The following is a 14,972-nucleotide window of genomic DNA, read 5'->3' as shown; positions in this document are numbered from 1 at the left end:
GAATAAACTGAATTAATAATATATTGGTTTCAAAGCTGTAGTCAATAAAGGATATAGAGATTTTCAAAGCCTCAATTTTTATTTACTTTTACTCATTTGATAATCTGTTATGTCTTTACTCTCGACAACCAGTTATCCTTAAATTAATAGTTAAATTTTAGGAAATTTAGGACTGACACATTTGAATTGGATTACCTTTTAAAATTAATATCACCCCTAAGTTATATTAATCAAAACCCCTAAGAGAGGAAAATGTATCAACGAATTTAATAGAAACATACATCAAATAACCCCGATGCAAAATCTGAGATTTAAATACAAAGATAATATAAAAAATGGTAATTCCTGGTTTTCAAGACCAATTCTTCAAATGGCACTTAACACCGCCTCTGCCTGATCCTCTGTTCTGTGAATGACCATTACTCCCATTAGCATGCACCTGTTATTTGATCTCTTTTGCAACAGATTCAATTAGCTAGCTCAGCCAAATTTATGTATCAAAAATAGAAACATAATAACAATAATTGGCTACAACTAAACTCATACATGAACCACTATAGATTCAAAAGGAACTTGTAATACATGCATGGCTAGTATGTCACACCGGAATACGTAGACGGACGATCAAATAGACATATGTAATCTACACTTTGCTCTTTGACGAATGAAACAAATTTTATTTTAATTTCAAACAGGATCGTAAATTCGTAATGAGGGGTTTTGAAGCATCAACATCACCTCCACCCTAGCTATCAAGTATCCATGCAAGGTGAAAAAAGCAATCTAAATGGAAAACAAATTAATTCTAAGAAACTACTGGTTGAATTATGATGCTGTCTTGGTCCTGACTTGTAAAGAACCACTTGTCTTTCCATGGCCATCGACACCTCACCTGCTTCCTGGTTGTCAAGAATTATCAACGCCTCGTCCTCGTGCTGCGAGGGGCAACTACTTCCATTAGCACCCGTGGTTATTTGGTAAAGAGAAATAACTGATGCTTCATCATCATAATCATCCTCGGCATGTAGATGAGGCCTCTTGCTCAGCCTTGACATCTCTTCCTCTGCCCCTACCACCACAGCTTCAGGAACAGTGTTATCATTGCCATCTTCTTCTTCCTGGGTTGGTCCGTACTGGTCCCAAATGAAGAAATCTGCTACTGTTCGGGCTGGATCACTAGGCTTTCGAAGGCCAGGTTCCCTGTCCTCCTCCACGAACAATTACTCCCAAAATATGACTTCAAAAGTGATGCTCTCAACTGATTTAATCACAATGGAATCTTTACCTTGCAATGGAATCATAAACCAGTCAAAGCCTTTGAAATGCTGAAGGAAGATTGTATCTCGTCTAAATGTATGCTCAAAGGTACCAAAATCCCCCATATTAAAACACTCGATTGCTTCATTTTTCTGGTGGATCGTAGCGTCAATAATAAACCAGCCTCTCACTTGGTCACCCTCTTCAAGACGCAAGAACTTCTCATCGCCTCTAAAAACAATGCACAAAATTATTCCCTTACTACTACTGTTGCTAGCACACAAGCGATAATGCTTTTCCTGCCCAAGACTCTTCTCTACAAAACGTAGCGTTCCCTACAAAACAAAATAGAGAGATATAGAGAGATAATGAAGTATCCTGCCCATTAATTAGAATACGTGAAGATGACGAGACTAATATAATTACCTACCTGCCCATAAACATTCCTCTCTCTATTTATCATGTTAGGACAGCCAACGACCTGAAACCTTTTCAAGGATTCTACACCCTCAAGGCCTCGAACCTCCTTTAACTTTTCACATTTGTCAAACCTTGTACACCTTCAAATATTTCAGCCTTGACATGTCGAATATTCGTTCCAATGAATTGCAACCGATACATAAGTTTAACTAAACTTGACGAAACCTTTGGAAGCTCTCTCAACAGAACGCAATTTACAATCATTAATTTTCTCAACTTCTTCAACTGGATCAGATCTCTTGGGAAAGATTTCAAATTGCCAGATATTTTCAGCACCTCTAAATTTGAGAGCATTGAAAAATCCTTAGACAATTTTGAAATATTGGAGCCCTGCAGATTAAGGGTATGCAAACGCCTCATTCTCCCCATTGATCTTGGTAGCTTCACCAGTGATTGCCGACCAAAAGTACTTAATACTTCAAGATTCTCCAGAAGTCCAACACCATCAGGAATTTCTTCAATTCCTTCATAAATAGTAACATCAATATGCAAATCGAGCTCAACCAAATTTTTTAGACCACCAATGAAATCAGGCAACTTCTTGAGTGCAAAACAATCAATGAGCCTGAGGTTCTTCAAAAAGCTCAGCTTACACAAACTGTTTGGAAGCTCTTGTATTCTTGTTTCTGACAGGTTAAGCTTGACTAGAGACTTCAAATTACCAATGGAATGTGGAAGCTCTTTTATTCTTGTTCCTGACAAGTTAAGCTCGACTAGAGACTTCAAATTACCAATGGAATGTGGAAGCTCTTTTATTCTTGTTCCTGACAAGTTAAGCTCGACTAGAGACTTCAAAATACCAATGGAATGTGGAAGCTCTTCTATTCTTGTTCCTGACAAGTTAAGCTCAACTAGAGACTTCAAATTACCAATGGAATTAAGCAACTCCCTGATATGGTAACACCTTGCAACATTAAGACTTTTGAGCTGACTCAATTGCCCAATGGATTCATCCAAAATTTTCAATTTCTCACAATATGAGAGATCCAATTGCTCCAAATAAGGAAACCATGAAAAGATTGGAGATTCAGATAGATTATCACAATGACAAAGATTGAGAACTTTCAACTTTTGGAACTGTTGTCATGCAAAAAGAAAACATATACCTTATCATTAATAAAAATTAATAATCAATTAAAAAAGAAAAGGAAAAAGTCCAATGTTTCACCTTATTTTCATCTTGAGGTTCGGTATTCCAGGCTTGTCTAATATTGCTTCTAGATAAATTGAGATGAACTAGACCCTTGTGATAAAAAGTGGTAGGTATAATTCCCAAGAACAGTCTTCCCAGCCGAACCATCGCAGCATCCGAGGAAGGCTTAAAAGGTTTTCATTGACACTTGCTGAAGCAATGTTGAGGAATTTTAGATTTGGCACCATCTCAAAGTGATGTTGGTGTAAATAATCATATGGGAAGTCATCAGGAAAGACCATGCCTTTTACCATGTTAGTTCCTACAATAGAAAAATTGTCCAAGTAAATAGAAATTGGTGGATACCAACAAATAAATAAATAAATACTTGGCCTTTTAAAAGATGCTTAAGGACAAATCATGCCTTTTAACATGTTAATTCCCTAGACTAGATAAACAATTCAGGAAAATAGAAATTGGTGGATACTAGTGGAGTCGAACCGAAACAATATCCAGATGTGGATTTTAAAATATGGAGTTACTCTTGGCATGAGCATAATAAAAAATAAAAAAAAGGCTTTAGTATTACCTTGTTACTTTCTAATACTTGCAAGATATCATCACGAGACCACAAATCTACTACGCTTGCTTGGGTTTCTGAGATTTTCTCCCAAGACAATTCCTCTTCCCATATCTCGGATTTGATCATGCATCTTCAAGACCAGATATGTATCTTCATCGTCATATACACTTTTTTCTTCAAATTCAATGAGAGATCGTTTAACTAATATGCGTAATGCACATCTTGGATAATATCCACATGCTTCCCATAGGGAAATTACTGTTTCTTTTTCCCATCCAATAAAAAAGCATGCAGCATCAAGAAAAATTTCTTGATAATCCTATTCTAGCTTATCATAGCTTATCCTCAACCTTTGCTGGACTTCTTTTGGAGGAATTTCTTTCAAATATTGTAATGTACTTTCCCACTCTTCTATGCTTGTGTTTGATAGCAAAGACCCAAGAACCTCTAGAGTTAGAGGTAATCCTCCTGAATAGCTTACCATATGATTTGAAAGTTGCATATAATCGTCTGGAGGTAGTTTTTTTTTCTGAAGGCATGCAAGCTAAAGAGCTGAAAAGATTGGTCATGATTTAAAACTTCAGGCCTATATATTTTAGCGTTATTCAAAACATCCTCATCTCTGGTTGTAATTATAAGCCTGCTTCCTTGACCAAGCCAATTGGCTTGACCAACCAAAGAATCCACCTGTTCCGCGCTATCTACATCATCAAGAACTATAAGAACTTTCTCTTCACAACGTCTTTCTTCTATCAATGTTTTTCCTCTATGACAATTAGGTATGTCAATGTCTAGTTTGAAGATATCTTTACGAAGCCGCTTTTGCAAAGACACTAGGCCCGTGCTTTGCATTGCATGTTCTCTGACATCTGAGATAAAGCTATGCTTTTTGAACGTCGAAATAATGTAGTTGTACACATTCTTGGCAATGGTCGTCTTTCTAATACCACCAATACCCAAAATTCCCATGAATCGAACATCACCAGAATTAAGATCTAACAGTGATAGTAGCTCATTTACGGTAGAATCTATTCCTATCAAATATTTAGATTCAGCCAAGTGGGTTTTGCTGCTCAATTCACCCATAAGCATTTCCACAACTGATTCATTTAGCTCTCCTTGATCCCTGCAAATTTTATATATGAAAAATAAAAATCCAGCTACAGAAATTGACAGCAATTAAATTTATACTTTTTTGGGCAAAAGAAATTTAAAGTTTCTATAACAGTTATTTGCCAAGGAATCTGCCAATACAGTTGTCCCTAAAACATTGCGTTATTTGCCATGTGATAATCTAGTTGTAACCTTATCCTAGACAGAATAATGAATATGGTATTTGACTCTTCATGAAAATCTACCTTGAAGGAGCAATGGGCTAGAATAAGGTGTTGGAAAATCATAGTTCTTCTCCTACTCGTGTAATGGAAAATGGAGAAATACTAAAACAAGTGAACGGTGATTGTAAACAATATGAATGGTAATCTTGGGCTTTAATTAAATCCATATCCGTCCTATATCCAAAACCAAAAACCCTATTTTTATCATCTTTCAAGTCACGCTCACAAACCCCCTAAATATGTTCAAAATCAAATGTGATTCCACAAGCTTACAACTCACTTAGTGCTTTTTTTAACTGTGTCGACCTTTACCACTTTATATAGGTGAAAAGATATAGAAGGCAAATAAGATGTTTTTGAATCCCCAGGGGTGGCTAAGTTGGCAAAAGACCAATGCTTTTACATAGGAGGTCAGAGTTTGAATCTCTTTGAGGCCGGGGCCGAAGTTCTGCTTATATTAATTATATAAAACTCCCATGAAGATTAGTCGAGGTGTGCGTAAGCTCATCCAGATGAAACCTCGAATCCGAAAAAAATAAATCTGTTAGAAGAATCGTTTCTGGAAGTTAATGATTTTCTTTATTCGCATTTTCCATAATCCATTTGAATTTTTAAAATATTCATATATATATGGTTCTCACATGGACTCATTGAACTCCGGCCCATTTGTATACTTTTTATCCTTTTCATTGCAAAGTTTAATTGCAGTGGTTTCAATAATTTGCAATTCAAACTAGGGGCGTTTGAGTAGTCATGGCAGCTCATTAACAATACCAAATTGCCCGACAGCACTTTTTGGGAGAACTAAACTGGAAAATTACAACCTTTTTGGCTTTTTCTCAAAAGACTAAACAAGCACTGGGTGGTGTGGTTACTAGACCTGTAAATGGATAGTCGAAATCCGCCTCCGAATTCGCATTCGTATTCGTTTAAGGGTATCCATATCCGAAAATTTTCTTACCGGAAAATATCCGTATCCGTCCGTTAAGCAACCGGATTCGGATTCAGATATTTGCTTATCGGATCGGATAATATCCAGATAAATTTTTATCCGAATAGAGTAAAGTATTTAACATTTTTTCTTTAAAAATATATGATAATCGGATTCGGATAGCAGTATTTGGTAATCGAAAATTAGAAATTTATAATAAAAAATGTAAAAAAGTGACAATTATCAATCAATAATCGGATATTTTATCGGATCGGATTATTATCGGATATCCGATAAAGTTTCGGATTCGGATACTGGTATATTCGAGCTGAATCCGGTCCATTTACAGGCCTAGTGGTTACACATGGAAGCTAGGGGTCTAGCTTTTCTCAACTTAAAAATTATAGTTTAATTTCTATGCTACTTAATTACAATATCAGATAGATTAATATAATGTTTTACATCCTCTCATGCATTTTGAGACAATATCATATACTAATTAATCCTGTGAGGGAGCTAATCGAAATGTCCAAGCACACATTTCTATGCGTGGGTTAATTGGCTCATTTCATCTGGATTGCTTCGGTTCATTTTACATTGAACCAGCACCAGTATCTTAGGTTGGATTTTCTAAATATTGGGTCATTTGACTCATTTCTCATTAGCACAAAGTGTTCTTGAGGAGTTAGTGTTCAGAGCCTTGAGCATTGATTACATCTTTAAAATTAGATAGATTTCATGTCTAACTACAGAGTTTTAAGGGAAATGGAAGAATACTAGCAAATCTAAGAAGTTATAAGCCAAACCTGAATGGCTCATCTGGATTAGTGAACTATAGCCAGTGGTAGTATATCAAAATCAGGTCATGACTTCCCTTGCGGGCCAGTGGCTCCAACTATTCAGCATAAGCAAACTTCCTGTAACAGAAAGGTATAGTTGATTTCTTTTTTAATTTTTTATGAAAAGGTTATACTGCTTGAATTGCTGCCATACCAATGCTTTTGGAAGAGTCTGATTTTTGACTAACAAGAAAATTATACCCATACCGGTTAATATGAGTATGAATTATTGTCGCTTGAGGTGTTTCATGTTAAAGTGGTCCATCCTCATGCCTGGATTTTCAAAAATGCCATAGATAGTTAGTTGTTGCATTAGAGGTGAAAAAGTATAAGCCTGTTGTTCAAAAACGTTTATATAACAGTAAGATAACACACACATATTGATTGAAACTTCTATTCATGAAGTGCAGTTTTTAAGATATCAAATGTATGGGGAAACATTAATGCTGTCAGACTGCGTAGCATATGCTAGCACCTCTGTTTTAGCAGTATGAACAATTGACAAAGCAATGTCGTTTGTAATAGGAGACTTGATGGATCAAGACAACACAATCAGAAGCAGAATAAATTAAGACACAGTATAGTATGTATGGGTGCCTGATGAAAATAGCTAAAGAAATCAAACCTTAAGCAGCCTAACTTGGATAATAAACTTCCATACAATACAATCGAATTAATCTCAGCTTGGTATGCATATATTCCTTCCTAGATGATTAAGTAATGCTGCTTAATTAATTACCGAGTTTCACCTCAAATTTGTCCAAAGCTTCATGTGATTTTGCCACAGCATTCTTAATTAAAATATCTAACACAAGGTGAAAAAAAGCAGTGTAAATGGAAAACAAATTAATTCTAAGAAAGTAGCGGTTGAATTATGAAGCTGTATGGGTCCAGAGTCAACATCAGCAACCTCATCATCATCATCAGATCATCATCATTCTTGTCAATTAAGAAGAAGCAATTGTCTCTCCACAGCCATCGACACCTCATCTGCTTCTGTTGCTGCTGCTTCTTCTTCCTGGTCTGACCACGAATTATCAGGGCCTCGGACTCTTTCTGAGACTTGAGAAATACTTCCTAGGAGAAATACTCGAGCACCCGTGGTTTTTTGGCGAAGAGAAGAAACTGATGGTTCATCATCATTGTAGTTATTTCTCGGCCTTGACATCGACTCTTCCTCTGCTTCAGAAACAGAGTCGTTCCAAATGAAGAAATCTGCTAGTGTTCGGGCTGGATCGATAGGCTTTTGAAGGCCAGCTGCTGCTTCCCAGTCCTCCTCCTCATCAAGCAATAACTCCCACAATATCACCTCAAAATCGCTGCATGTCGCATTCACGGATTGAATCACAATAGAATCTTTTCCTTGCAAAGGAATCCCAAACCAGTCAAAGCCTTCGAAATGGTGAAGGCAGATCATATCTCTTCCTCTCCTAGTACGCTCAATGCCCGTAAAATCCAGCGTATTCGAACACTCGATTGCTTTATCTTTCTGGTGGATCGTAGCGAAAATCGACAAATAGACTTCACGTGGTTTACTCTGGTGATGGACCATACCACTAGACAAGCTTCTAGGTTGTCCAGCCCCTTGATTCCAATGGCAATCCTCGCGGTGTCTAAAACCAATGCCCAAAATTATACCCTTACTACCACTACTAGCACACAAGCGATAATGCTTTTTTTTCTGAAGACTCATGTTTTTAAAATACAGCCTTCCCTACAAAACAAAACAGAGAAAGAGAGAGAGTCAATTAGATAAAGCGTATTCGAATAATTAGAATAATTAATTAAAATTGATACCTAAAGAAAAGATGCCATACACTTAGATAATTACCTACCGGCCCATATACAGTCTTCTTTCCATTTGTCATGTTAGGACATCTAATGACCCCAAAACTTTCCAAGGATTCTGCACCCGCAAGGCCTTGAATCTCCTTCAACTTTTCACAACACCAAAACTCTAACATTTTCAAATTTTTCAGCCTTGACATGTCGAATGTTCGTTCTAATGAATTGCAACTCTTGCAACTAAGTTCAACTAAACTTGAAACAACTTCTGGAAGCTCTTCCATTAGCTTGCAATCTACAAGCGTTAATTCCCTCAGCTTCTTCAACTGTATTAGATCGAAAGATTTCAGATTATAAGATATTTTCAACACCTCTAAATTTGAGAGCATTGAAAAATCATTAGGCAATTCTGAAATATTGGTTTCATCCAAAATAAGGGTATGCAAACACTTCATTCTCCCCATTGATCTTGGTAGCTTCACTAGTCTACCCTGACGTAAAGCATTTAATACCTCAACATTCTCCAAAAGTCCAACACCCTCAAGAAGTTCTTCAATTTCTTTAGCATGTTTCAAACCATCAAGACACAAACCGAGCTCAACCAAATTTTTTAGATCATTAATGAAATCAGGCAACTTCTTGAGTGTAGGCCATCCAATGAGCTTGAGGGTCTTCAGACAGCTCAGCTCACGCAAATAATGTGGAACCTCTTTTATTCTTGTTTTTGACAAGTTAAGCTTGACTAGAGACTTCAAATTACCAATGGAATTAGGCAACTCCATGATTCGGTAACACCCTTCAAGCCTAAGACTTTTGAGCCGACTCAATTGCCCAATGGATTCATCCAAAAATTTCAAATATTCACACTTTGAGAGATCCAATTGCTCCAAATAAGGAAACCATGAAAAGTTTGGAGACTCAGATAGAAAACGACAACTATTAAGATCGAGAACTTTCAACTTTGGGAACTGTTGTCATGCAAAAAGAAAACATATACGTTATCATTAATAAAACATAATAATCAATCAAAAAATAAAAGGAAAAAGTCCAATGTTTCACCTTATTTTCATCTTGAGGTTCGGTATTCCAGGCTTGCCTAATACTGTTTTCAGATAGCTTGAGATGAACTAGACCCTTGTGATAAAAAGTGGTAGGTATAACTTCCCAGGAACAATCCAACCAATGGAACCACCTCAGTTCCCTAGGAAGGCTTGAAAAGTTTTCAACGGCACTTTCCAATTTAATGGCAACAAATTTCAATTTTGGCATCATGTTGAAGTGATGTTGATGTAGATAAACATCTGAGAAGCCAAATTTAGAGACCAATCGTGTTACCTTGGTAGTTCCCTACAATAGAAAAAATGTCAAGTAAATAGAAGTTGGAGGAAACCAATGAATAAATAAATAATTGGCAATTAAAAAGATGCATGAAGAAGGATCATGCCTTTTAACAATTTTTTTTTTGGATGAAAAAATAATCTAGATGTTAATTCGCTACGATAAATAAATAATCCAAGAAAATAGAAATTGGTGGACGCTAGTGGAGTCGAATCAAAACAACGTCCAAATGTAGAATTTAAAATATAATGTTACTAATGGCATGAGCAAAAACAAAAAGGCAAATGTTTTAGTATTACCTGGTTACTTTCTAATACTTCCAAGATATCATCACGAGACCACAACCTACTACGCTCACTTGGATCGGTGCGATTTTCTCCTAGGACAATTCCTCTTCCCATGTCTCGAACTTGATCATGCATCTTCAGCTGACATCTACCATGTGCATCATTTTCAAATTTAATGAGAGATCGTTTAGTTAATATGCGTATTGCAGACCTTGGATAATATCCACACGCTTCCCATACGGAAATTACTTCTTCTTTTTCCCATCCAATAAAAAAGCATGCAGCATCAAGAAAAATTTCTTTTTGATAATGCTCTTCTAGCTTGTCATAGCTTATTCTCAACCTTTGTTGGACTTTCTTTGGAGGAATTTCTTTCAGACGTTGCAATGTACTTTCCCACTCTTCTATGTCTGCATTTGATAGAGAAGACCCAAGCACCTTTAGAGTTAGAGGTAATCCTCCTGAATAGCTTGCCATGTCATTTGAAAGTTGCATATAATTGTCCGGAGGTAGCTTTTCTCCAAAGGCATGCAAGCTAAAGAGCTGAAGAGATTGGTTATGATTTAAAACTTCAGGCCTATATATTTTAGCATCATTCAAAATATCCTCATCTCTGGTTGTTAATATAACCCTACTTCCTTGACCAAGCCAATTGGCTTGACCAACCAAAGAACCCACCTGTTCCGGGCTATCTACATCATCAAGAACTATAAGAACTCTTTTTGTACAAAGTCTTTGTTCTATCAATGTTTTTCCTCTATAATGATTAGATATGTCAATGTCTATTTTGAGGATATCTTTAAGAAGCTGCTTCTGCAAAGACACCATGCACATGCTTTGCGCTGCATGTTCTCTGACATCTGAGATAAAACTATGCCCTTCGAAGGTTGACATAATGCAATTGTACACATTCTTGGCAATAGTTGTTTTTCCAATACCACCAATACCCGAAATTCCCACAAACTGAACATCGTTAGAATTAAGATCTAACAAAGAGAGCAGAATATTTATGGAAGAATCTATTCCTGTTAGGTATTTAGTTTCAGCCAAGTGGGTTTTGCTGCTCAATTCAACCATAACCCTTTCCAAAACCGATTCAATTAGCTCTCCTTGGTCCCTGCAATTTTTATATAAAAATAAAAAAATAAAAAAATAAAAATTGACAACAATTAAATTTATACTTCTTTTGCAGAAAAAATTTAAAGCTTCCAATGGCTTTGAAAGCAATTAAAAAAAAAAAAAAATAGAGCACAACATCAGTTACTAAGTGATGCAATCATAGGAAGAAAATTGAAAACTCTACACTCAATCAACCAAATCTTGAGCTTGAAACAATATATCGACGATTTGAATGATAAGTTGAAGATGGGTTTAATTCTTGAAAAATCATGAACCACTTTAGATCCAAAGGGAACTTCCAATATATGATCAATAACAGATATATTGCACTAGTATATTTTTAGACGGATGGTCAAACAAACATGTAAACTATCAATTTTAAGACTGGATAAAGTTTAGAAGACTTACGTGGTATCGTTTACAACTTCTCCTTTCAAACCTCCTACCTTTTTTAAAGCATCCCTCCAGCCTTTTACGATATCGATTTTGAAATTCTTCTCATGATCCTCAAATGCTTTTGCAAAGCTTCCTTCCTTCTGATTCCGAACATTTGATGGATCAACGTTAAAGAAAATAGGCAAGACCAATTGACCAATGGAATTCTGGCATTCAACAATCTCAGCAAGCTCCATCAAACACCATTTGCTATCGGCATAACGTTCAGAAAAGACAGGGATCGATATTTTAGACCCTCGGATCGCTGCGAGTAGCGTTTCGCCAATGGATTCTCCTGTCCATAGACTTTTACTATCGAGGAACACATTGACTCCGCTCTGTTTCAGAGTTCTGTAAAGATAACTAATGAATGAATTGCGTGTATCTTCTCCTCTAAAACTGAGGAACACTTCATAGGTTGAAAAAGAAGGAGTGGAAGCCATGAAGTATTTTGTTGGTTCAAAGTTCAGAGACAAGGAATTAACACGAACAGAGCTCGATCTCCAAGGATGAACTACTCTATTATATCACTTTACATACCAAGGAAGGTGCAACGAATGACTTACAGGTTTAGAATATTCAATCTGGCGTGAAGACCGCGTAATCGGATAAGAAGCTTCCGTTGAAAAAGAAAAAGAGAAATAAAAAGACACGGTTGTGAGTTCTCACATGGGATGATGGTACTCATTAAAGTCTCACTTAATTTTGTATTTTTATGCTTTAATTAATTAATCGTAGAGGTTCCATTTGAGATTAATTAAAGCCAGCAGGACATAGACAGTGCCAGCAAATTGCCATTAAACAGCTAACAAGCCGTGGGGGTCCCACACGGAAGGTAGAAAAGTCTTTCCCAACTAATTAAAGGGAGTTTAATTTTTACAGTAATAAGATAGATAGATTAATACAATATTTACATCCTCTGTCGTGCATTATGTTTAAGAAAATATCATATTCTGATCCCGTTTGCAGATGGGTTATTAAATTATTATTATTATTATTTTTGGTAAACAGGTTATTAAATTACTTGACTCCAATTAACTTAACTGGTGATTCATCAGGTGATCATGTCTGTCTTAATACCCAAAATACCATAAAAATATGGATAAGCTATCTCATCTTCTTAAGGAGAGAAATACTAGATGAGGATACTTGTGAAATCCAGCCCAAAAGAGAGGTTACTTGTGAAATCCCATCCGGTGCTCCTCCAGTGGTCAACTACCAAGAAATCATTAATCTTTGGTGAAGAGGGGCATTTTGGTAAATTTTTGGAAAAGTTTGTTTTTTTATGGAAACTGCGATTTGGACATGTTAGCATGTGTATAAGAGTTGGTTTAACATGATAAGAAGGTTTGTTTGGAGAAGATCCATTGAAACCCATGGAGTATGGAAAAATTCTGCAAGAAGGGCATTTTCGTAAATTTTTGAAAATTTTGATTTTGTCAAAATTTCGATTTGAACATTCTAGTGTGTTCATAAGACTTGGATAAACATGCTGGGATGATTTGTTTGAAGAAAACCCATCAATTTTGCTTTATGGACATGAAAATTCAACAACTTTGGAAGAAGGAATCCTCTTATGGACAAGGTGTTGTGATTTTTGGAAAGTCGGATTTTGACGAACGGAGAGTGGGAGCATCTTCCCCATAGTAAATCAGTCTTGTGGGAATTGGTTTGATGTTAAAATTCAATTTGGTTTGAAAATGGGACAAGCGTTTGTAAAGTTGGGATTTTGTAAAGTGAATAGTGTTTTTGAACCAAAGTGTGAGAAATCTTTTTGGTTGAAGTTTGGTTTTGTTTGGAAAATAATGGGATCATGTTTCTAAACATCCCTAGGCACTATTCTAACCTTCAGCCTCAAGTATTTCTCAGTTTTAAAGAAAAAAACATACCAATGGAAAATGAAGTTTGAAAGAAAAGAGAAGAAAGAGAAGGTCTTACTTGTGTTGTTGATCAATGAAGGTTGTAAGTTGTCGTTGAAGCCTCTTGAGAATCTTGGAACCTTAGGAGCCCTAGATAACCTTTTCCCCTGAGCCAAACTTGAAGTTGGAAGTGTTTGAAATGGGATTGAAATAGAGAAAGTGGTCCCTTTAAGGCTGTTTTCTCAAACAGGCGCAGGATTTTGTTGTTATGGCAGTTTTGGGAAAATATTGATTTTGATGCATTGTTTGGATTTTTAATGGCATGTGCAGTTGAAATCAAGTATGTTTGACATGTTGGGAGTGTGATTTTGAATTTGGACATATTCTCGTAGATTTTTGACTTTCGATTTGTTTGTCAGAATGACCGGAAGAAGGAACTGTGGTGCTTCCTCAAGTCGGAATGGAAAGAGAGTTGTTCCTAGAGCTGGAGTGTCCTCTGGCAGTGTTGAAGTCCAGAACCCTCCGACAGGTCAAGCGATCGGTAACCCATCCGGTGCTCCTCCAGTGGTCAACTACCAAGAAATCATTAATCTTATGGGGGATATGTTACAACAGCAGAGTGCACAGTTCAATCGAATCTTGACTGGGATTTTGGCCATGCACAATGAGACTCGTGCTGCTGCCCAGACAAACCCTAATCTCGCTACTATGCCTGATGTTGGAAGAAAGAATTTTGGTCACCAGAAGTCCCTACCCAGTAGAAGTCCTAGCTATGTTAAAAGACCCAGCAGAAAGTTCATTATGCCTACACCGTATTCCACCTTGACTTATCAAACCCGGACTGTGGGACAAAGTGTTGGGAATGCAAACCTCAATCAAATTTCTGCAGACCTGAGACCAGTGAATTGAAGACCTCTAGAGCCAGTGCGACCTGTAGGACAGAGAGAACTTGTTTGTTTTTACTGCCGTAAAAAAGGACATTTGGCTATTCGTTGTCCCTCATAAACCAAGTCGTCAAGCCGCTTTAGCTGCGACGTCGATTCAAGCCCCTCCTGCTGGTAAAGTGTGGCGTAGTTGGAAGTGAGATAGAACCAAACCAAGATCTCGTAACCGGTACGTTGCTCTTATCCTTTAACTTCTGCTATTGATCTATTCTTTACTTATGCGTTGTATAAATACCATATGCACTACCTTGATTTATCTTTGCTTGCGCATTGTATGAATACCACATGCATTGCCTTGATTTATTCTTTATTTATGCATTACATACATATCATATGCGTTGCTTGATTTAATCCTTACTGATGCATTGCATATAGGCCATATGCATTGTTTTGATTTATTCTTACCATGTGAGTTTTCCTAGTCTCTATGAAGTGCTTGTCAGTATTGTTTTGAATTCCTCTTAGCTGTTTGAGAAGTCAGCCAAGAGTCCAATATTCTTTACCTATTAGATCTATTTCTCGTTGTACCTTCCATCCCCTGGTAAAGTTTCGGTGGAAGAATCACACCCCTGAAGAACTTTCCTCATCTTAGTGGGAGCCCAAGTATGCTTTCAATTTCGAGGACGAAATTTTTTAAGGGGGGGAG

At 36.7% G+C, this 14,972-nt stretch overlaps 1 protein-coding gene across 1 annotated transcript in view; it reads right to left on the bottom strand.

Annotated features, from left to right (window-relative positions):
- The window catches only part of LOC149005865 (TMV resistance protein N-like), a 56,957-nt gene extending 44,876 nt beyond the window's left edge, over positions 1–12,081 (bottom strand). Inside the window, exons 1-5 of the mRNA XM_089136057.1 lie at positions 11,497–12,081; positions 9,982–11,086; positions 9,404–9,691; positions 8,395–9,312; positions 7,720–8,273 (exon numbers count right to left, since the gene is read on the bottom strand). Coding sequence (XP_088992183.1) covers positions 7,720–8,273; positions 8,395–9,312; positions 9,404–9,691; positions 9,982–11,086; positions 11,497–11,966 — 3,335 coding nt within the window. The 5' untranslated portion in view covers positions 11,967–12,081. The remainder of the gene's footprint in view (positions 1–7,719; positions 8,274–8,394; positions 9,313–9,403; positions 9,692–9,981; positions 11,087–11,496) is intronic.
- Between the last annotated feature and the right edge of the window lie 2,891 nt (positions 12,082–14,972).

Source organism: Hakea prostrata, chromosome 9 (assembly GCF_041222555.1).
Source record: "Hakea prostrata isolate BN-2017 chromosome 9, UWA_Hpros_2, whole genome shotgun sequence".
Lineage (NCBI taxonomy): Eukaryota > Viridiplantae > Streptophyta > Magnoliopsida > Proteales > Proteaceae > Hakea > Hakea prostrata.
The sequence above is the reverse complement of the archived record's forward strand: the minus strand, read 5'-3'. Positions and strand labels throughout refer to the sequence as shown.